The sequence below is a fragment of the Notolepis coatsorum genome, assembly GCF_963971535.1.
Source record: "Notolepis coatsorum genome assembly, chromosome: 5".
In the NCBI taxonomy this organism is placed as follows: domain Eukaryota; kingdom Metazoa; phylum Chordata; class Actinopteri; order Aulopiformes; family Paralepididae; genus Notolepis; species Notolepis coatsorum.
The window spans coordinates 10,528,931-10,553,696 of record NC_140169.1 but is presented as its reverse complement, the minus strand read 5'-3'; the positions used below and the strand labels follow the sequence as shown (position 1 = coordinate 10,553,696).

Sequence of the window (24,766 nt, the reverse complement as noted above, 5' to 3'; positions counted from 1 at the left end):
AACAAGCTTGACGAGAATCTGAAAGTGTCTAAATCCTTTAAAACATTTAAAAAAATCACTGAAAGAGGAACTGCTTAAATCATATCTCTAATTAAAATGATAACTTAGGTATATAAATTGTCTGTATTATGTATCTATGTTATATGTCAGTTAGTAGGTAGGTGTGTAAACCTACCCCAGTTGTATGTTTTGTTTTGTTTTTGTTTATTGTTTTGTTGTTTATATTCTGTTTATATCTGTGTTCAGGCTCCGTCCAAAAGCTTTAAATAGCTTCTTGGGAGACCTGGCACATGCACACAATTGCGACGTTGTTGTATCACATGAGGATATTTACATGTAATGTATTGTGTGTGTGTGCGAATACATTCATTCATTCATACACGATATATATCGCGATATTTTGACATTTCCTCTAAAGCACTTAAAAATGCTTGATTTAACCCTTATGCATACAGTCACGCCAATGATGATTATAATAGTCCCTGCAACATACTGTATGTTTGCATTAAACCATGAAGATGCTTTAAAAAAAATATTAAATGAAAATGTACTAAGAGTAGTCTACTGACACACTAATATTTTTTTTTTTTTTTTTTTTTTTTTTTTTTTTTAAATACAAATAATTTACATCTAAGACAATTTATATAAAAACTCTTGGGTGCCTAAGACTTTTGCACAGTACTGTGTTTTCTATCCACTTTAGCCAAACACACACACATACTGTATATACACACTACTGTGAGAAAATAATAAATCACACACAAAGGGATAATGGCTTATAGCAGACTTAACGATTTTAGAATATTTCAGATAATGAAATTAAATGTTTATATCATCAACTATCCAGTTAGTATTTATAGTGTAACGTTTGGCTACTTTAAATCATTGAATGTAGAGAGAGAGAGAGCGCGTGAGAAAGCCAGCTCCCCCCCCCCCCCGGGGTTTTGTTTTAGGTTTGCGTTTTGAGCATCTAAGTTGCCGTAGTTGATGATGTCAAACTAGAATGTCAACAGATGAACACACGGAGATGGAATCTGGATGAGCCCGATGCATGAAGCGATATAAAGAAATAAATAGCCAATAAATGTGAAGTCTTTGAACCTTTGTTGTCAAGCCTCGTCAATATACCCCCCCCCCCACTACACCACCGTGGCGGCACGGTGGTGTAGTGGTTAACACTGTCGCCTCACAGCAAGAAGGTCCAGGGTTCGATTCCCGCTTGAGGACCAGGTTTCCATGATGCCAGGTACCCAGGTGGGGTATCTCCCGGGCCTTTCTGTGTGGAGTTTGCATGTTCTCCCCGTGCTCGCAAGGGTTTCCCCCCCTATAAGATAAACCCAATGGAAAAACATGCACAACAACAGATCGCTAACGCTGTGGCGTCCTTGACGAAGACGGACAGGAGCACTTGGATTGGTCCCCGGGCGCGGCTCACGTTGATGCCTGTCTGCTCCCGGCTGCCCTTGGGGGGGAAGGACGACGGGATGGGTTAATCGCAGAGACTAATCGCATCGGCGATCCTACAGAGACAATGCATGCGTGTGTGTTCCGGTGTGTGTGTGTGTGTGTGTTGAACTGGTGTCGTGGACGTGGAGTCACTCTGCCTTGAGCGGTTACAGGGTTAGCGGCTAACGTTAGTTAGCTTAGCCTAGTTATGGGATAACTTAGTTAGTTTAGCAGATAAAGTTAGCCCGTTGCTCGCGTCAATTTAATTGCATGTCATTGAAGGTCCGCGCTGGTCTGTGTCCATAATGAAATGAGAGGAAAGCTCTACGCTAAAGCAAGTCTCAGCCACGGCGGCTTAGAAACTGACGTGACAACATATACTCGATGTTCATGATATGGTAATTTACTACATCTCATGTAGAACAAGCCGCGATACATCAAGTGTACTCGATATATGGCCCAGCCCTACCTGGAGTGCATTGGAAAAACAACAGAAACAAATCAACAGGAAACGCTGACGTCGGCTCTGATGCCGACTTCCGGATTGACAGCTGGGATTTGGATTTCAATTAAACGGGTCAACAACATATTTTTTTCTTTTTAACAGAACACGTAAAAACAAGGCCTCGATTTAATAATTGCGCTGTCTCTACAAAAAGCTTGTTTATGGTTTTGCCCAAAACAAGATGAGGCTCCAGACCCTGCATGCTGCTGATGCCCAAAAAAGGGACTTTTCCTGCCAACTGTTCAATTTAGACAAAGGAAAATCATGTTGACTAGAGCTTCCAAAGAAAAGCACTCAGCAGAACTCTAAAACTAGAAACCATTTACTCTCAGTAAATTAGGTCGCGTTCACACACCTACCCTGTTTGGTCCGTTTTAAGTGAACCATGGTCCCTTTAAATCAATAGTCCGTTTCGTTTGGAGAGGTGTGAACACAAACCAAACTATTGTGAGGACCAAACAACCGAACCATGGTCCTCTTGAAAAGTTGGGACTTTGACCCTTTCAAAGTGGAGCATGGTGCGGTTTGCTGTTGGTGTGAACGCAATCGAACTTTATATAGTACCTAATCTAGGAAGCATCAGAGTTCACGGTCTCCTTCTTTGGTGGTAGTCTCTGCGACGTCTCCTCTGAATGATGTGTAGCAACGCTACATCGATCCCACATGTTGGATATGATTAAAACAGAAGGTTTTGTAGATACAGTACTGAATTCTGCCATCCGGACACATGCAATTTGAAATATGATTTTAGAATATAGAATATCAGGCCTATAAATTACCTGGCCAAGTCGCACATCTATGGATCGGGCCAAATCTCCCCTTTCCAATGGCAGAGTTCAATCTGGATTTAGTATCACCAGGTACGTTTAATTGATATGCCAGGAACCTGAGGGTATGTTTAATTTCTATCTCAGGAACCTGAGGGTACTTTTCATTACCTAGATCCTGTTGATTATCCCATCTTAACACTTTGAGTGCCAACAACGAGATTTCTCGTTAGTTCATGCCAACCGTTGAGTGCCAACAACGAGAGATCTTGTTTATTTTTTTTATTATCGATTTCCATAAATGTTTCATCAATCTAGCCTCACGTTACCAGTGGGGATCTGTCTGAACTCGAACAGGGAAAATACCGCCCCTATCGTCTCTCTGGATGGTACTGCACCCCTTTGGATTGGATTGAATGAAACGCATGGAGAAAAAAAAGTCCTGCTTCCACATTTTACTTGTCAGACAAGTAACCAGAGACGATCCAAGTAATCGCCTACCACCAGAACAGCTCTTCTCTTTTTGGAGAACATCTGATCTGAGGTAAGGAATCTATTTGACCAGTCTTGGGATAATCAGAGCTATTTTCACCTATATATCAGCGTGTGCCATATGTGTGTATGTGTGTGTCTGTGTGTGTGTGTGCGATCAGGAAATAAGATAATCGATTTTTCAGCCCGCTTCTATAGCGTGCATAAGTACACACTATACTATCGATAATCTAGCGTTTATTTGAAAACTATTCATAAATAGGCCGAAAAATGACAACGTGTTTTGTGTATTCCAGTGTATTCCGGTAAAGGGCGTTTATCACAGAATCTTAATTTTTTACTGGAACTTTAAAAAAACTAGCGTTTTCAAAATGGTATAAAACAGAAATGAACGGATTAAAAAACAATCAGTTTCGACAATGTTGACTGCAAACAAGTCATTGATAAGCGACGGCCATATTAGACACATAGCCATAATTTAAGATATAGTTTATGAAGGCGGTTAGGTGGCCGAGCGGAGATTGCGTTCGTCACCAGCCCCGGAGCTGAGCTGGATTTGCCTGTTCGAATCCAGCTCACAGCTCCGGGGTTGTCACCAGCTTGGCTGGCCGTCTGCACTGATACAATTGGCTGTATCAGAGGGTGGGAGAAGCTGGCGGGGTGGGTCCGGGTCGTTGTAAACAGCGACTCCTACAGTTCGGTTGGGGCGCCTGCTAAGCGCGGATTGGACGTGAGGGGGATAGTGTGGTCCTCCCACACGCTACGCCCTCTCAATGAGAATCCGCGCTGCCAGGTGAAAAGAAGCGGTGATTGGCTGGACGTGTGTCGGAGGAAGCACGTGGTAGCCTCCACTCTCCCAGATGATCTGACTGTGGGGGGTAAGTGCGCAGCGACCAGGAAGGGACTGGGAATTGGCATACGACTAACATTGGGATGGGAGAAAAATCGGAGGAAAATGGAGGGGGAAAAAGACCAATAAAAAAAAAATATATATATATATAGTTTATGAGTTCGCAAATATGAGAGCTCTATCATTGAAGTGGGTGGTGGCACGCAACGGGGTTCCGGGGCACCGGACCCGTGGCACTCAAAGTGTTAATAAACTAAAACATGAATTATATTCAACTCCACCTGTCCTCCAGCTTTTCATCCGACATTCTGCCCGCCCTATCACCACCGATATTTAAATGACAATAAAAACAATGAGATGTCTGAATTGTGACTAATAGTCGACATTAAAGACCAGTACACATTTGCTAATTAGCTGTGACCTTTTTAGCGATAGGCCATTCCCATTGCCACACCCCCTTTAAGCCAATTGGCATCAACACAAACACACACCTTCACACACACACACACCAACACACACACACATGCACACACACACACTTGACCTCCGTGCCCAATTCCAGCCTCCTAGGTGTAAACCTGTAGCTGCTAGAGGGTGGGGAAACCAACAGACAGAGTTAACTATAGAGCTGCTGATCGCAGCCACAAATATAAATGTATAATAATCTCACAAACGGCAATTACAGAGTGAATTATTATCGCAGAGGTCCATATCAGACGAGCCCTAATGGACACATGCAGATAAGCATACGCCGTTATGCAAATCTGCTCATCTCCTGGTGCTTCATGAACTCAACCGCTAAGTAACTGGAGCATAAACAACAGCTAGAATACATTACTGCGATTAGACTGTGTCACAGTGACTAACAGCTGTTTGTGTGCTTCCTGTGTATTTATGCTGTGTCTGTGTGTGTGTGCGTGTGTGTGTCAGCTGAAGGTTACAGAACCCAGAGAGCATGCACTCATGTTAATTGATTCAACTAATTAAATCCCATGTATGCTGGCACCTCAAACATATTGATTTGATGGATTATTGATATAATCCCATTGTATCAATGTATTGGCTATTGATAATACTCTTATGTTAACAACAGGTCCCTTTTTTGATTGATATCTTTATTGAAGCAATAAAACAAGGATTGTGCAATACAATACAAAGAATATTGAGGATAAAAGGATAAAAACACAATAAAGCCCTAGAGCTTGTTTCCATTGTGGTCCTTGTGAAGTGAAGTGAATGCAAGTGTGCATATATACAAGATACAATATATAAAAACTAGGGATGTCCGATATTATCGGCCTACCGATATTATCGGCCGATATTGGCATAAAAATGTGATATCGGAAAATATCGGTATCGGTTAAATTTTTTTATTTTTTTTTTACATTTATTTAACCTTTATTTACCCAGGCAAGCAAGTAAGAACAAATTATTATTTTATTTATTGTCAAAGTATGCATAATGTTGTGTTAATTACACGACAAGAGATATGTAATGTTAATTACCAGAAATTATTCAGTTTTTTGGGGGGGGGGGGAAACCCTGCATATATCGGTATCGGTTGATATCGGTATCGGAAATTAAGAGTTGGACAATATCGGTATAGGTAAAAAAGCCAATATCGAGCATCCCTAATAAAAACAATACTTCACATCAATAGAGACCTCACCAAATAACAATGACCCTACAGGGGTCTCTCCCCTCAAGATATCTCAATAGAAATGGGCTCAGTGGAACCATACGAGTCTCCTCTTTGCTCGCCCGATTCAAGCTAGTCCCATGCAGGCCCAAACCATGCAGGTCCGCAAGCCCGCAGGCCCAAACCTTGCAGGCCCGCAGGCCCAAACCTTGCAGGCCTAAACCATGCAGGCCCAAAGGCCCAAACCTTGCAGGCCCAAACCATGCAGGCCCAAAAACCCAAACGTTGAGGCCCAAACCATGCAGGCCCAAAGGCTCAAACCATGCAGGCCCAAAGGCCCAAACCTTGCAGGCCCAAAGGCCCAAACCATGCAGGCCCAAAGGCCCAAACCTTGAGGCCCAAACCATGCAGGCCCAAAGGCCCAAACCTTGCAGGCCCAAAGGCCCAAACCATGCAGGCCCAAAGGCCCAAACCTTGCAGGCCCGCAGGCCTAAACCTTGCAGGCCCAAAGGCCCAAACCTTGCAGGCCCGCAGGCCCAAACCTTGCAGGCCCACAGGCCCAAACCATGCAGGCCCAAAGGCCCAAACCTTGCAGGCCCGCAGGCCCAAACCTTGCAGGCCCAAACCTTGCAGGCCCAAACCTTGCAGGCCCACAGGCCCAAACCTTGCAGGCCCAAAGGCCCAAACCTTGCAGGCCCGCAGGCCCAAACCTTGCAGGCCCAAACCTTGCAGGCCCACAGGCCCAAACCTTGCAGGCCCAAAGGCCCAAACCTTGCAGGCCCAAACCTTGCAGGCCCACAGGCCCAAACCTTGCAGGCCCACAGGCCCAAACCTTGCAGTACAAATAGGTGATCTTCACCTTTTATAAAGGAGGCTAATATCTATGAATACTATAATAACGTTTGTCAAATATCCCACCTCTAGTACATATTTCCGTCACAACTCTTTGATAACCATATTTGAGTTTCCTTGTTAAAATTGTATGCAAATACTGTATCAAATATGGTATCCCAAAAATCTGGTCGGGCATCCGGCCTGGTCAAGAAGAGCCAGGAGCTGATGTTGGTCTGAGTCTGCTAATGTGGATCATGATGAGTTCTAAAGAACCTACAGCAATAGGTCAATACTCAGGCTGCCATTTTCTGTTAGTGTGTGTGTGTGTGAGTGTGAGTGTGAGTGTGTGTGTGTGTGTGTCGGTAGTGTGATAGTAAAGGGGTTGAAGACGTTTGAGAGGCTGGTCCTGCAACACCTCAAGCCCCTGGTGCGTGACTCCCTCGACCCACTGCAGTTTGCTTACCAGGCAAACATCGGGGTGGAGGACGCCATCATCTATATGCTCCACAGAGCGTCCACGCACCTGGAGAAGCCGTGCAGCTCAGTGAGGATTATGTTCTTCGACTTATCCAGTGCCTTCAACACCATCCAGCCGTCACTGCTAGCGGAGAAGCTCTCTGTGATGCAGCTGGAGCACGGCTTGGTGGCCTGGATCAAGGACTATCTCACTGAGAGGCCACAGTACGTCAGACTAAAGGACAGTCAGTCTGACGTACTGGTGAGCAACACCGGCGCCCCCCAAGGAACTGTGCTGTCACCCTTCCTCTTCACCCTCTATACCTCAGACTTCTGCCGCAACTCAAGCGGGTGCCACCTGCAGAAGTTCTCTGACGACTCCTCCATCGTAAGCTACATCACCGACGATGATGAGGAGGAGTATAGAGCCCTGGTGGAGAGCTTTGTGGGGTGGAGCGACAGCAACCACCTCCAACTCAACACCAGTAAGACCAAGGAGCTGGTGGTGGACTTCCGGAGGGGCAAGAAGTTTCACGTTTCAAGTTCAAGTTTCTTTATTAGTTGTCATACAGAATACAGAATACTTTGCATGAAATGTTTCTTTCTGTGTTGCTCCTGAGAGTGTGCTAGATAATAACAAGATAGTATAAAATAAGTATAATAAGTATAAAATAGGAAGTCAAGAATACAAGTATGTAAACAAGTGTAAACAACAAAATTGTTCAGTGTATCTAGAGTATATATACAGTATGTACAGCTGGTACAAAAAAAAGGTGAGGTATACTGTAGCTTAGCTTGCGGTGCCACCTTGTAGTGGTGAGGTGCAATAAGGAATGGGAATGATGTGCAATTTCCTTACCAATAATATAAATATAAATATAAAGTGTAAAGTGTGTTGTTTATTTAAAGTGAGTGTATGTGTGCTGTGGGTGTGTTGATGGTTTGCTTATTGTTCATTGTTCAAGAAGAGGCCCCCCCCAATTCCCATCACCATCCGAGGGGAGGAGGTTGAGGTGGTGGAGTCATATAAGTTCCTTGGGGTACACCTGAACGATAAACGGGACTGGTCTGACAACACAGAGGCCCTCTACAAGAAGGGACAGAGCAGGCTGTTCTTCCTGAGGAGACTCAGGTCCTTCAACGTGTGTCAAGTCAAGTCAAGTCAAGTCAAGTCAAGTCAAGTCAAGTCAAGTCAAGAGTTTTATTTGTCACGGCATACAAGTATACAATGAAATGCGGGTGGTCTTGCCTGCAACGATGTGCAAATAACATATAATAGAATCAATATTGTGCAATAAACAAGTAACATTGTGCAATAAACAAGTAACATGTTAGGGCATATTGGTATATGTACATAAGTTATTTACAGAGCATGGAGGACATGCTAGGTCCTTTGGTAGTGTCTTCCTGTACATGCTAATTTATACAATCTCCGGTTATACTATACTATTTTTATAGAAAAATAGACTGCTGCAGTCATTTTACCAGTCTGTAGTGGCCAGCGTCCTCTTCTATGCTGTGGCATGCTGGGGGGGCTACATCAACTCGAGGGACACCAACAAACTGAACAAGCTGGTGAGGAAGGCTAGCTCCGTGGTGGGAGTCGAGCTGGTCAGACTAGAGGTGATGGCAGAGAGGGGGATGAGAAGGAAGCTGGCTGCTATCCTGGATAATCCCTCCCACCCCCTCTACGACGAGCTAGTCAAGATGAGAAGCACGTTCAGCCACAGACTCACCCCCCCCCCCCCCCCCCCCGACACTCAACTAACCGCCTTGGACAGTCCTTCATACCAGCGGCCATCAAGCTCCACAAAAGTGGGCAGGGACTGCTGCCAGACATCCAACTAGAACTAATAGGAACCCAAGGAGGACAATAACACCACCCTATGCATACTGCACCTTATGTGAATACTGTGATACTGTGAATTCTGTATATTTCATTTCAGTTAGTTAGACAGTAAATTATAACACTACCTTATGCATACTGCACCTTATGTGACACTGTGAATACTATATATTTCAGTTAGTTAGATAGTAAATTATATTGACTTATTTGTTTACACTGCTTGTGTTGTTTTTACTACAGTACCTGTACCCCCCCCCCCCCCCCCCCACCCCCATCCCCCATGCTGCTATGATGCCTGAATTTCCCGAAGGGGATCAATAAAGGAATATCTTATCTTATTAACCTTCTGTAGTGTGGCAGTGAAAGGGTTAAGAGACTGCAGACTCTTACTGAGTGAAACGGGGGTCGCACACTCGATCTCTCTCTCTATGCAACCTCCCCTCTGCACAGAGATCAGGCTTGAAGCACTTTGCCGGCTGCCCAGACTTTGTCACGACGACACAATCACAAAACCGACGGATTGGCAGAGGCAATTTTAGATAAATTCAAAGCTCCGTAAATTGGTAAATGTACTGCATTTATAGAACAGCTTTTATCCAAAGCACTCACATTCGGCCAATTCACTCACACACTCACGGGCAGAGGCGACCGTGCAAGGTGCCCGAGCTGCTCATCGGGAGCAGTCAGGGGTTAAGTGTCTCGCTCAAGGACTCTTTGGACAAGTTGCCGGGAGGAACTTGAACATTACTGTTACATCTAGCAGTTGGTGCACAGACCTGTAAAAGTTGAACGAAACTCAGATCGAACTTACATTTTCGGTTCAACTTAGAAAAATATTTCCATGCGAGCCGGCATCTTGTACATACGCATGTTATCAAGATATCTTCACACCGCTCCTGGACCGAACGCGCCAAGATCTTATACGTTGGTCCACCATGCCCCTATCTTTAGTTGGGAGAATTAATATAATTAAGATGAGCATTCTTCCAAAGTTTTTATACCTCTTCCAATGTGTCCCGATCTTTCTCACCAAAATCTTCTTTACAAAACTTAACAGACTAATTTCAACATTTATTTGGAACAACAAACCACCCAGAATCCGGAAAATATTTTTACAAAGACTGTTTGGCCCTACCAAACTTCCAAATATATTATTGGGCCACAAATATTAGAAGTTTACTGTTCTGAGCGGTTAGGTGGCGTAGCGGAGATTGCGTTCGTCACCAACCCCGGAGCTGTGAGCTGGATTCGCCTGTTCGAATCCAGCTCACAGCTCCGAGGTTGTCACCAGCTTGGCTGGCCGTTCACACCAATACAATTGGCAGTATTAGAGGGTGGGAGAAGCTGGAGGGGTGGGTCCGGGTCGTTGTAAACAGCGACTCCTACAGTTCGGTCGGGGCGCCTGCTAAGCGCGGATAGGACCTGAGTGGGATAGTGTGATCCTTCCACACGCTACGCCCTCTCAATGAGAATCCGCGCTGCCAGGTGAAAAGAAGCGGTGATTGTCGGAGGAAGCACGTGGTAGCCTCCACTCTCCCGGACCGACTGTGGGGGGTAAGTGCGCAGCGACCAGGAAGGGGATTGGGAATTGGCATACGACTAACATTGGGATGGGAGAAAATCGGAGGAAAATGGAGGGGGAAAAAGATCAATACAAAAAAAAAATAAGTTTACTGTCCTGGCTACATGATACATCTGCCCCGGACGTTCCTGCCTGGTTACACATCGAAGCTAGTTCTGCCGCCCGCATTTCACTTTCCGCTCTTTTGTGCTCTTCAACTCCCCTGCAATCTCCCCAATCCTGTCTAAATCCTGTAGTGTTACATTCCCTGAACATTTGGTCCCAATTTAGAAAAAGTTATGGTTTAATCTCCATGTCTACTTATGCTCCAATTGCAGCGAATCATATGTTTCCGGCCTCCCTCCTAGATAACGTACAGTATTTGATCAGTGGTTCAAAAAGTGAGTTTTGAACACGAGACTGCTCTATGAAAGCAACGTATTTATGTCATTTGAACAAATTAAGAACAAGTATGTTTTGCCATCACACCACTTCTTTCGTTACCTACAAGTTAGAAACTTTATACGTAGTCAATCCACTACATTTCCATCCCTGCCTCCAAATACATCTCTGGACTCAATCCTGGAGACAAAACCTGAGATTAAGGGAACTATGTCTAAGCTTTATATGAACATATTCAAGATGGAGGACTCGTCACTCTCAATAATAAAGGGGCACTGGGAAAAGGACTTTGAAATAGACATATCAGAAGAGGTGTGGTCAAGAATACTAAAAATGTTCACGCTTCATCTATCTGTGCGAGACACAGGCTTATTCAATTCAAGATTGTACATCGGCTACATATATCCAAACTCAAACTGTCAAAAATGTTCCCTGAGGTTAGTCCTACTTGTAACAGATGCAAACAAGCCCCGGCCGGTCTGTATCACACATTTTGGTCATGTCCAGCCTAGCAGACTTCTGGTCGTCCATATTTAAGCTCTACTCAGACCTGGCAGGTCGGGTATTGGAACCATGTCACTTTCTGGGTTTTTTGGTGTTCTTTCCGACGACTTACATCTACCAAAAGCACAACTGAACTGCATCGCTTACTCCTCCCTTCTAGCAAGACGTCTCATTCTTATGAACTGGAAAGATGAACAACCTCCCTCATTTGGCAGGTGGATTTGCGATGTAATGTACCATTTAAAAAGTTGAAAAGATAAAATATACTTTGCAGGGATCAAGTGGGAAATTTGATGTGGTGTGGCGACCCTTTATCTCGTATGTGGAACGGTTGACTACGTCTCTCACCTCCTGAAACAAGGACACTGTATAGGAACGACTCTGTAACACGAAGTGCTCTGAGAACTTTGTATTTGATCTTTTTTTATTTCTATATATATATATATATATATATATATATATATTTCTTTTTAATTATTATTATTATTATTATATACATCTATATATTTTTTTCTACATCTTTTTTAGTGTTCTGTTTAAAAAAAATAAAAAAAATAATGTGTATGTCACGTTCGTAGTGTCTACTGTAATGTCTAAAAAAACTAATAAAAATATCAAATATAAAAAAAGATATCTTCACACGCACATTATTAACTACGGCATGTGTGGCTGCAATTCTGAATGGTTCATTTCAAGAGGGATGGTTCTTTTCACAGTTGAACTGCAGAAAAAGCATAATGCACATTAAAAATGTTCTCAGTGTTGGGACAAGCCCTTATTTGCACATTGATCATTGCACATCACACAACATGGAACTGTACATAGCCATTGTGTTATTCAAATTTCATATAGTATAATATCTACATCCTGATCTGCAATGCACACTTTTTAGAACTGTATATAGTAATCTTTATTTTAGTCATCTTATTTTATTCTATGCTAAATTTATTGTATTGCACTGCACACTTTTTAGAACTGTATATAGTAATCTTTATTTTAGTCATCTTATTTTATTCTATGCAAAATTGATTGTATTTTTATTATTGGAAGCTGCTATAGTCGAGGGACCACAATGAATAGATGTTCACTCTTCTTGCTGTAAAGTACTGAAATAAGTGACAATAAAGGAATCTGAATCTGAATCATTCTGTAAAAACTATGCAAAACACAGGACAAGGCTATTTTCACAATAGGTCCCCTTTAAGAAGAGAAGTAAGTGCATGCAGTTAGCTAAACAGTGACACCATGACTCTGTTTAAACAAACACCTAACTGACACAGCGTTTCAGCCCTCGCCCAGCAGCTAGCCATCGAAAGTGAAGAAACTTTCCAACAACTCCAAAACTGACGCACAAATATGAAATTGATTCTGGGGGAAGATGGCAAAAAAAGTGCATTTACCCAAATTAACATTGTCCCTGGTTGCCCCTACATGTAGGTACAGCCATAGATATATATAAAGACTAGATGGCACAAGGCGGAGTCTCCCGTGTAGTTCACACCGGTGGCCATCTTGCTTCAGTGGACTACTGCTTTAAGGTGAGTGATCTGCACAAACAAAAATACTCTTAACTCGCTGAAATCTTGACGGATTTACAAACGGTTTGGTTTATTACAAACGTTATTAACGTCTTCTTGCTTGGAAGTAATGTTTTAGTTTTTTTTTCATATGAAAGTCCATTATAAGTATGCAGTATGACAACTACATCTCTGACGTTTTTAACAAACCAAACGGTTGAACATTTAGCAAGCTATGGTTATTTCAATAGTGCACTATAGACATTCATGTTATGAGGGGGCGTGCTACCCTGTAGCAAGATGGCCGCCATGTGGCAACGTCGGTCTCCGTTGGCCAGCAGCGCAGGTGAGTCATCTAGTCTTTATATATATCTACGGGTACACCTACATACACACACACAAGCAATCAGACATGTGTGCACACACACCATTTACCATTAAGGCCTCTACAGTCAGAGCCTCCATTGCAATAACACTGCTGTGTGAATTAATATATGACCATAATGATGATATAATATATGATATATGACTCTTCCATGGGAAGGGGACTGGGCTGGCTGATCTATAGGCGACACACAAACCTGTGTCTTTCTATCTCAGTCCGTGTGCCTAATGTTTGGTTAGTTCATCAGGTCCTACCATCAGTCAGCCAAAACAAATTCCTGGACCAAGGTCGAAACGGGGAGCTGCTTGAGTCGAAGGCCCTCTGGGAGATAAGAGTGGCGAGCGGCTTCCCACCCGCAATCCCTACCTCCCCCACCCAGGACTTGGCTTGTGCACTCCCCCCCACCTCCCCCCCCCCCCCCCCCCTTCCTCTGCATTGGCGCTGCACTGTCGGCTGCCTCGTGTGAGGTATCACTCCCCCCCCCCCCCCCCCCCCCCCTACAGCCCTGTAACAACCCCAACCCACCCCCCCTCCTTCCGTAAATGGCGCTGCCTATGGCGGCTGCCAGTCTGTTTGCGGTGGTGAATATGCATATGTTTGTCTCAAAGCTCTGTACCATTATTACTATCTAAAATGTAATAATTGTGGAATATTACTGTAATGAGCTGTATGTGTATGATCCAAGCGTCCTATGATCCTCATAGGAGCATAACAGAAAAAAGCATTCCATGTGAAGGTATTCTGTATCTTTGCATGTCAACTAATAAAGAAACTTGAACTTGACCTGCAGGACTCTGGAGTAACTCGTGTAAAGCTGTTTCATTCTACTTCCAGCAGAGAGAAGGAGGCTGGACTAATATCGTTATCCCAACCTGTAGAACTTTGGAACACGCCAACATCATGGGACAACACTCTCACCACCTTCTCCAGAGTCAGAGAAGAGAGAGAATGGTAGGGGATAAGGCCTAACAAAAATAATCCGCGGAGCTAATGATGCTAATGATGGAGCATCGCCGTCGGTTGTGTGATAGTAAAGGGCTAACCTTCTGTCGTGTGGCAGTGAAAGGGTTAATTAAATAAAGAAATTCCCTATCCATAGTCGCCGTGGGAAAGAATAAAAAAAAAAAAAAAAAAAAAAAAAAATTCCCTACCTACCCATGGCCAAACTGACAACCAACCTGAAACCAACTATTATTTTTGTTAGGCCTCAGAGAAGAGAGAGAATGGTAGGGGATAAGGACCACTAGCCTAGCTTAAAACTCCGGGAGAGGTGTTCTTGGCCCACAGCTAAGGCGAGCTGGTCCGTATCCGCTACTTCCATTCATTTTGGAAATCGGTATCCATCTTCTTGTCCGACTCTGGAGAAGACGGTGAGCACATTTCCCATGATGTTGGCGTAATGTTCCTTTAAGGTCAATCTCTTGGTAAGTAAGAGAAGCAGCCGATTACATAATAAATGAAGTGTGTGATGTACCTTTAGCGTTCTGGTGGGGGCCCAGCCTGTCCCATCAATAGAGTGCTCCCGCAACAAACTGCAAGCGCACACACACACACAGAGAGAGAGAGAAACACCGTTTCAAAACTGTTTCAACACAAGTAAAACATTAAATATAGTTACTAAAGTTCTGTAATTTCTGATAAAACATAAAAAAAAAAGACTAGATGTAGAGGCAGTTTCTTTGCCGCGGTCAAAGATAATTGTAAAGAAAGTACAATAATAACTAAAAATAATAACAATACCAAGCGGTGCTCTTTTCCATAGAGGTCCGCTGTTTGACGGCATTACAGATTCTACCTTTAAGCTGCCGTTACACAAGCAAGCGTGTACATGCAATGTGGGTAAATAAATGGAGCTAACTTGCATGCGAGTTGCATGGTGTAACTACAGTAACAACTATCTGGAACTTGAACATGACAGTCTGCAATCTGCAACTGTAACTAAGCTGCGTGTCGCTGTCTGTGTAGAGAAACATGTGTGTAGAAGGAGAGGGACAACAAAAAGGAGACAAAGAAAAGGACATTCGAGTTACCTCAGACATATCTCTCCCGTTTCTGCGATGTTAGGGTGCCATATTCTAGTCAGGCATTTCACTTTAGGAGGCTAGAGGGGGGGGGGGGGCAGAGGAGAGAGAGGGAGGGGGGTCAGAGAGGAAAGAGAGGGAGGAGGGGCAGAGGGGAGAGAGAGAGGGGGGGCAGAGAGGAAAGAGGGAGATGTCAGATACCAGATAAGATATGAAAAGGCAGGGATCATTATAATCTGTATTCACTGTGTGAGAGAAGAGAGAGTGAGAGAGAAAGAGAGAAAGTGAGAGAAGAGAAAAAGTTAGGAGACATATCATTATATATAGCATTATATATATCATTATATTATGTTAGATTTCTGTCATTTCAGCCTGGTCGTCGATCGTTATCAGCCTCTGTCCGTGTTGTCTCTGATCTCTACGTTGTGTTTGTTTGTTTGTTTGTTTGAGGCAATCGTTCGGTGGAATTCTGTCCTCCCACGGCTTACTGGGTAAAACACCCATCTGTTCTCCCCTGTTGCATTCGGAAAATAACGTACGTTGAGTCGCCCATTCATATCGAAAAGGATAGTTTATGGGCGGCTAGGTGGTGTAGTGGGCAAGGCGCTCGCCACAAATGCAGGAGACGCTGGGTTCGAGCCCAGCTCTTGGCATTGCTATCAGCTTGGCTGGTCGTTCACACTAACACAATTGGCAGTGTTAGGGGCGGGAAAGCTGGTGGGTGGGTGCGGGTCGTTGTAAACAGCAACTCCTACAGTTCGGTCGGGGCGGCTGCTCAGCGAGGATAGGATCTAAGGGCGGTAGTGTGATCCTTCCACACGTTACACCCTCTCAGTGAGAGTCCGCGCTGCCAGGTGAAAAGAAGCGGTTGATTGGCTACACGTGTGTCGGAGGAAGCACGTGGTAGCCTCCACTCTCCCAGACCGACTGTGGGGGGTAAGTGCGCAGCGACCAGGAAGGGGATTGGGAATTGGCATAACGACTAACATTGGGATGGGAGAAAATCGGAGGAAAAAGAAGGGGGAAAAAGATCAATAAAAAAATTAAAAAAAGTTTATTTACATAAACCAAGGTCTCACACAGAATGCAAAACGAATTGAAAGTCTTTAAAAGGTTTAACAGAGGAAACCAAATTAATAAGGCTCCATTCTATCTGTCTCGCTATCCTAATAAGGCTCCATTCTATCTGTCTCGCTATCCGCTCTGTGGATGTGCGGCCTTCTCCTTCCTAGCTCGCTCTCTCGCTCATGGTTCGCTCTTTCTGGTTCTTTCTCTGTTCTGCTCCAGTAGCAAAAAAACAACTGAACCTACAGTAATGAGCGATCTACAACTCCCTTTTCTGTGACTGGTTATCTTCCCGTCTCATTAGGACTGTCTCTCTGTATGTTCGACCTTTCCCCTCCCCTGTGCAGGCCGCTGTCCGTCTGTAGAGCGTGGTGTTCTTCATCTATAAAATAATGTGGCCTCGAAGCCCTTGGAGCTCAGGCTGTGGTTACATTATAGCCAAAACTATTTAGTTTTCATTCGCTTTTCAGAACGCTGTGTATTGGCAGGCAAGTTAGACGTCGTTTGTCTCGTGAGCACCGAGTGAAGTATATACATGTAGTACAATGCCAAAGCAGTAGGTGGCGATGTAGTTCAAACATGAAGGCCATTTTCAACCAATCAGAAGAACAGAACGTGTCACTACACATCCTGCTCAGTCAAAACAGAAATCCGCCATCTTTAAATACCTCGCTAGATACACTGAGTGTAGCGCAAGCTCACGTTAGCTACTAGGCTACATACACTGTAGCGCGAGCTCACGTTAGCTAGTAGGCTACATACACTGAGTGTAGCGCGAGCTCAGGTTAGCTACTAGGCTACATACACTGTAGCGCAAGCTCACGTTAGCTAGTAGGCTACATACACTGACTGTAGCACAAGCTCACGTTAGCTACTAGGCTACATACACTGTAGCGCGAGCTCACGTTAGCTAGTAGGCTACATACACTGAGTGTAGCGCGAGCTCAGGTTAGCTACTAGGCTACATACACTGTAGCGCGAGCTCACGTTAGCTAGGGATGGGTACCTTTCACATTTGAACCGATACCGGTACCGGTACCTGTGAATCGATACCGGTACCCAACGGTACCTTTTTTCGGTACTTTAGTCTCAAGAAATTTAATTTACCTACCTCAGACGTAAAAAAAAAATCCAAACTTCAAATAACTACAATTTCGACAGTTTTCGGCTCGTCATTGCTCCGACTGCTTTGTTGTTCAATCAAGTCAAATCCTAGGTAAGCATATATTGTGCGTGTGAACGTTGACATGAAAAGAAAAAAGTTAAAAAAAATTAAAAATAAATAAAAAAGTAAAAAAAAGAATTAATAAAAAATATTTTTATATTTTTTTTGGTTTCTCACTTGATTCGATACTCGGTAGTACCGACGTGTTTCGGTTCGGTACCTCAAAAGTACCGAATTCGGTACCCATCCCTAACGTTAGCTACTAGGCTACATACACTGAGTGTAGCGTGAGCTCACGTTAGCTACTAGGCTACATACACTGACTGTAGCGCAAGCTCACGTTCGCTACTAGGCTACATACACTGAGTGTAGCGCGAGCTCACGTCAGCTACTAGGCTACATACACTGAGTGTAGCGCGAGCTCACGTTAGCTACTAGGCTACATACACTGAGTGTAGCGCAAGCTCACGTTAGCTACTAGGCTACATACACTGTAGCGCAAGCCCTCGTTAGCTACTAGGCTACATACACTGAGTGTAGCACGAGCTCACGTTAGCTACTAGGCTGCCTCGCGTGTTTCTTTCACCGGTTAAGCTTAGGCACTCTTTCGAAGTTGGTTAAGGTTAGAGTTTGTCTTAGAGCAGGGCGATAGAACACCAGCCCTGATTCCAAACTCTAACCTTAACCAACTTCGAAAGAGTCGCCTAAGCTTAACCAGTGATAAACTAGGCGTTGCGTAGTTTGCGGAAATGGGCGCGTCACGCGATTGGGCCGCACCAGAAACGTCAGTGGCCAATCAGATCGCAGAACTGGAAATCCGTTGGTAAAAGAATAGACGCGGAGGGGACACGTGATGCAAGGCTTCGTCCACATTGCAGCCGACCAGTGGGAGGCATAGTCTAACAACATTCGAGACAGGGGAGGGGAGAATTGGATAAATACGAAATTGGGATGGGAGAAAAAATTGAAAATGGGGAGAAAAAGTAGATCAAAAAAATTATTCTGTGTATTATATGGTCCTCCTGTCTTACATTTTTATATTGTATCCATTCAGGTTAAAAAAAAATTCCTCCCCTCCTGCTAATGGCGTGTGAAAACCTTGAGTTCAACTTCGAGTATTTTTTATGTTTTGTATTTCTTTGCTTTTAATTGAAATATGACTGAATCTCAAAATAGAGATGTAGATTTAAGAGCTGTAGACTCCTAGATAAGAGGCTTTCATGTGAAGGTTAAAAACCTCCCTTTGTGTGATTTTAATGTGTCTCTGCCATATGTCAGAGCAGAGGAGAAGAAACAGCCGGCTGAGAGAATGTGCTCAAGCTTGTTTTATCGTGGCCACGGCCATTCAGGGTCTGTCTTACAACCCTCTCATAAAATAAACCGTACATCCATATGATAGAGGCACTAAACACAGCGTATGGCCTCTCTCATTAGCCTCCTATTAAGAAAAAGAGCGGTGTGTGTGTGTGATTGAGTGTAGATTGGTTATAAATTCTACTGAAGCTGTTAAGGACGACGGTAAGATCGATGTATGTCTCACAGGCCAGTGGAGCTCACATAAACACTGACAGACAAACACAAAGACAGACTCTGACCAACAAACACACACAGACTCTGACCAACACACACACACACACACACACACACACACACACACACACACACACACACACACACACACACACACACACACACACACACACACACACACACACACACACACACACACACACACACACACACACACACACACACACACACACACACACACACACACACACACACACACACACACACACACACACACACACACACACACACACACACACACACACACACACACGGGTTGGGAATCTCTGGCCACCTCACGATTATGATTCAGAGGGCTACGATGCGATGATGAAACGATTATCCATGCATCTTGATCAATTTGTGATCAATTGTTTTATTCAATTATCTGTTTATGCATATTAGCTGAAAGCATGAGGAACTTAGTCTGTTATCAATCTATTTGTTATTTCTAAGTGGCTCTCATAAGGGGGCGTGTCTGTAATTATTTGTCTTACTGCGGTGTAATGAAAGAGCTGTGGTCAGTCTAGTAACTTAGCTCTGGAGGTCCATCCCTCTGTGTAGACCTAGGGCTAGATCCACAAAGAATGGATTGCACGGAGCAAGTTGCACCCTTACTTACAATTCATTATGAATTGAAAATGGGGGACCCTGATGTAAAGTTTAAACAAGACGAAAGTCTTTCTCAGGTCTGCATCCCCTTAACAATTGTGTGTATTGAGCCGTACTGTATTGTACCCATTCTGCAATCTGTTAATAAAATTTTCATTCAATCAATCACCGTGCAGATTGATTGATTGCAAATTTTATTAACAGATTGCAGAATGGGTACAATACAGTACGGCTCAATACACACAATTGTTAAGGGGATGCAGACCAGAGGAAGACTTTCGTCTTGTTTAAACTTTACATCAGGGTCCCCCATTTTCAATTCATAATGAATTGTAAGTAAGGGTGCAACTTGCTCCGTGCAATCCATTCTTTGTGGATCTAGCCCCTAGGTGGTATGGTATGGTTTATTTCTTAATCCCAGAGGGGAAACATGGTTTGCCACCAGAGCGAATACAAATACACAAACATGAAAGAAACAATTACATACAGTACAAGATACACAACACAGTAAGAAGAAGAGGAGAGCCTCTCAACACAGAACTAGCAGTGTTTCGTTAAAGAATGTAACCACAGCAGAAACAAAAGGAGCATCAACAACCTATCACTAAATGAGCTTCGCAGAGCATAAGAAATATTGTACAGTGGGTGGCCTTCAAAAGATAAAATGGTGTTCAATTTAGTTCTAGTTCGCTTGGCAATAATAATCTCCAAGGAATCAGGAGGGAGGCCAATCACTGAGCCAGCCTTTTATGATTTTATTTATACTGTTATTGTCAGTAACCGTGATGCCCCCCCAGCAGAGAACAGCATTAAACAGGACACTAGCCAGGATGATTTGGAATGTGTTTCATGATTGTTGGGAACTAGGCTACACTGGCACACCTACTTCCGGTGAATGACGCTAAGCTAGGCTAAAGGCCTCTGCATGCTACAGAAACTGCAAAGCAACTGCAACACAACATCGACAAACCAACGGTGTTGCAGACACTCTGCCTTTATGCTTCTGCAACATCGATGTGCAGCCTATGCAACATTGTACCCCGGATGTAGCTAGGTTCCCTAGATAGATGGAACTTCCCTTCTCAACCAACCCATTGATAACAAGCAGAAAAAGAAGCATTATTTTTACTTCCGGTCGGGGGATTTCAAAATAAAAGAGCGACGTCTAAAAGCACCGTAAATAAGTTTATTTTGTACATTATCTAACGTTAACACGAACCTAAACTAATCTACAGTTAGTTTAGGTTCGTGTTAACGTTAGATAATGTACAAAATAAATGTATTTACGGTGCTTTTAGATGTCTGTCTTTTATTTTGAAATCCCCCGACCGGAAGTATTTGTGATGTATTCTGCTTGTGTAACTTTAGGTTAGTTTTAACGTTAGCTAGCAGCAGGGATGGACGCCTTTGTGCAAATGCAGGCAGCTACAGGCACTCAAGGTCGAGAAGAGCTGCTGAATTTAATCGGCAGGAGGAAAGAGAGCTCGTCAAAGCTTGATATATCCCTGTGGCTGTGGTTGTAGGCACGAAAATGCAGCTCGAACTACCTGTTATATTAAATTAATTGATTGCTGTTTAACTTGTCCGTGTCCAGTCCTTTCGAACTGCCCCACCGTTCATTGTAAACAATGATGCATGTAATTATATTAACGTTACTGTGTGTTGTTGTATCTATGTTAATAAATTCTGAATGGCATTAACGTTAGTTGGGTATGATAGCATTGAATAGCATCACCTGCTGGCTGGCTACAACAATGGAGGATGGTATTCCTCCCTGCGGGACCAATATTATTCTATGACAGCCCCGCCCCCATTCGCTAACCAACCAATCACTGCTACGCAACATCAACGCAAGGTTGTTTAGATTCGATTTTGGGGAGAGGTACGCATCATCCTCACAACACACTCTACAACACCCTCTGCAACATGTTGCGTTGAAGTCGTGCTGATGTTGTGTTGCAGTTGCTTTGCAGTTTCTGTAGCATGCAGAGGCCTCAACGGTGCGGCTGTTCCCTAAGCCTAATGCATGCACAGAGAAGAAAAGGGTATGTATCTGCTTGTCTAAATCCAGGGTAGATGGCAAATAAGCTAATTTCCCCAAAAATGTGGCGTGTTCCTTTAATACAGGAGGGAAAGTCACTCACTAGGGGAGTGTTGTGGTGTAACGTCTGCATGGATACTCACCACCATGTTGTAGGCTTCTGGGACATCTATTTCAAACTGAAACTTCCCACTCTGATAGTAACCCTCATCTGAGAGAGAGAGAGAGAGAGAGAGAGAGAGAGAGAGAGAGAGAGAGAGAGAGATACAGGGAGAGAGAGAGAGAGATACAGGGAGAGAGAGAGAGAGAGCGCGAGATAGATACAGGGAGAGAGAGAGAGAGGGAGAGAGAGAGATACAGGGAGGGAGGGAGGGAGAGAGAGAGAGAGAGAGAGAGAGAGAGAGAGAGAGAGAGAGAGAGAGAGAGAGAGAAAATATTATAATTTTTACCATAATCAAGCAGCCCTAGAATGCAGTAATACAAATCCTAAACCGTTGACCAATATCTCATCAAGCTGGCTTTATTTGGGAGGAATCATGGTGATTGTGTTCACATTGGGCCTCATGCATGAAGCGATATAAGAACAGATTTCGTTCATTTCCTCTTACTTTGTTCTTACCTGGGATTCAGCAAAGTTTTCTTATTGTTGCTTTTTTCTCAGGCAAGAACAAATTATAAGAGTGGTCGAGAGCACTCTTACCGAAATAAGAAATTCTTACCCCAAAAAAAAGAAAAGAAAAGCCTACCATTGGTTAATTGCCCCCAAATACGACTTTAAAAATACAGAACTTTTTTCAATAATAATTATTATTATAACTTATTGCGTGCATTCTGTCTGAAATGGATTATATATTGCTGTTACAACAGTTATGCTCTGGCCGCCCAGGCCATTGATTGATTGAAGATTTTATTAACAGATTGCAGAATGGGTACAATACAGTACAGCTCAATACACACAATTGTTAAGGGGATGCAGACCAGAGAAAGACGTTCATCTCGTTTACATCAGGGTCCCCCATTTTCAATTCATAATGACATTTATGACATACACAACATACAGATATATATCATGACATTTATGACATGACATACAGATATGCAGTACTGTATACGTAGCATAGAACGCATATTTTAGAGATCGTCTATATCAGTGGTTCCCAAACTTCTGTTTTATGCGGACCACTAGATTGTTATCAAGAACATTTGCGGACCACCTCGTATGCAAACAGTAAACATAAATAAATAAACAACTGACTTAAACCCAGTAATACACGAGACCCTCTTCTTGGACCAAGTAGGTTTCGTCGATAATCCAATGTACAGTTACCCCCACCCGCCTGCGTGAATACTTTACCCAAGGCAGTTGTCCTTCCGCGTTCGGTTTGCGCGCCCTGATTGGCAGTTGTCCTTCCGCGTTTGGTTTGCACGCCCCGATTGGCCTCTCAGCGCCCAATCGCCTATCGCCTAACTACTCTGTGCTATCGCCTATCGCCTAACTACTCTGTGCTTTTTCGAGCTAACGTAGGAGAGAAAGACCTCGGCTCACACGCAGCTCAAACTACCTGTTGGAATACATTTATTGATTGATGTTTAACTTGTCCCTGTGTGTGTCCAGTAATTTCAACTAGCAAACGTTGTATTTAACGTTACCTCAGGTCTCAGGATACCACTGTATTGTATTTAGTTGGTTAGCTATGTAGCTAATGTGGATAGCATTTTGAATAGCATCAATGCTAGCTGGCTGGCTACAGCTTTATTTACTAAATTACCGTAATTCCTCTAATAGTAACCCCGGCTTGTATTTGTTTCAACTGTAGCGGGTACCAGGCTTGTATTAGGAGGAGGCCTGTATAAGAGGGAGGCCTATATTTCAAATTTTCAAACGGATCATAATGAATAAATCAACATTTTGTGTCAGTTTGAACCCAGTAAAATGTACTGGGTTCATTTATTGAAACCAAGTACTGTATGAAATAGTAAACAGTGCAATTACAGGTGGTCACTGGTCATTTCAATGTTTTCAAAGTGAAATCAAGTAACTAGCTCAGTATGCAGCTCAGTATATTAGTAACCCGGCTTGTATTAGGCCGGCTTATAATTGCTTATCTCAAGAGCGCACCCGGCCATTAATAGAGACCCGGCTTGTATTTGAGACCCGGTTACTATTAGAGGAATTACGGTATGGAGGCTTTTTAATCGTCAAGGTAAGAGAGGATGTCATGATCAACTGAAGGCATATGCTATGGAACAATATGTGCTTGGGTTTTCAGAAAAAGGCCAGCTATGTGACGCTAATCTCTCTAGTTAGTATCGTGTATTGCATCAAGTGTAAGCACAGCAGAGCCCCGCTCCGCTTCAGACAGAGAGCACAGCGCATAGTAGTATATTGAGCGAGTAGTGCGGCGATAGTAGGGCTAACGCGATTGGGCGCTGAGAGGCCAATCAGGGAGTGCAAACCGAACGCGGAAGGACAACTGCCTTGGGTAAAGTATTCACGCCACCCGCCTACCCACCCCCCCCCACCCACCCAACCACCACCAATGTACAGTTCCCCCCCTCAGAATGGATTTTAGAGAGATGTGTCATCCAGTTTGACTTGGAGCACACACTGTATGCGCACTGCCAGTCATCAGGCTGTATATATGCGGAGATATTCAGACTCTAGATCTATTTGCAGAGCCAGATGAGTGGCAACCTGTGCGATTGGCTCTTGACAACGCACAGTCGTTCAGTATTGACAAAGCCTACAGTATTTTGCTGGAACGATTCATTTTGCACGTACTGTATACAGTACGTGTGTATGCGCGCACTGCGGGAGGTGGCCAGAAGCGCGCAACTAGCCAATTACTATTATATTACTATATTAATACAGTATATTCCACTATATAGCTATAGGTGCTGTATGATGACAATACATTTGATTCCTATCTAATTTTGATCTATCGCAAAGCGCTCTAGCGCTTGAATACGGGGATCCGATGCAGACCCACGGCTCTCGTATTATAATGAGCCCGCGAGGCGTCTCTCTGTATGCAAATGACTTGCGCGAGAACGCGCATCCAGTTTAGAATGAGTGGAATTCACCATTC

At 43.6% G+C, this 24,766-nt stretch overlaps 1 protein-coding gene across 1 annotated transcript in view; it reads right to left on the bottom strand.

The window, feature by feature from the left end:
- Positions 1 to 24,766, bottom strand: part of ube2f (ubiquitin-conjugating enzyme E2F (putative)) — a 179,204-nt gene that overhangs the window by 82,286 nt on the left and 72,152 nt on the right. Inside the window, 3 exon segments of the mRNA XM_084315096.1 lie at positions 14,679 to 14,736; positions 15,235 to 15,305; positions 21,821 to 21,888. Coding sequence (XP_084171222.1) covers positions 14,679 to 14,736; positions 15,235 to 15,305; positions 21,821 to 21,888 — 197 coding nt within the window.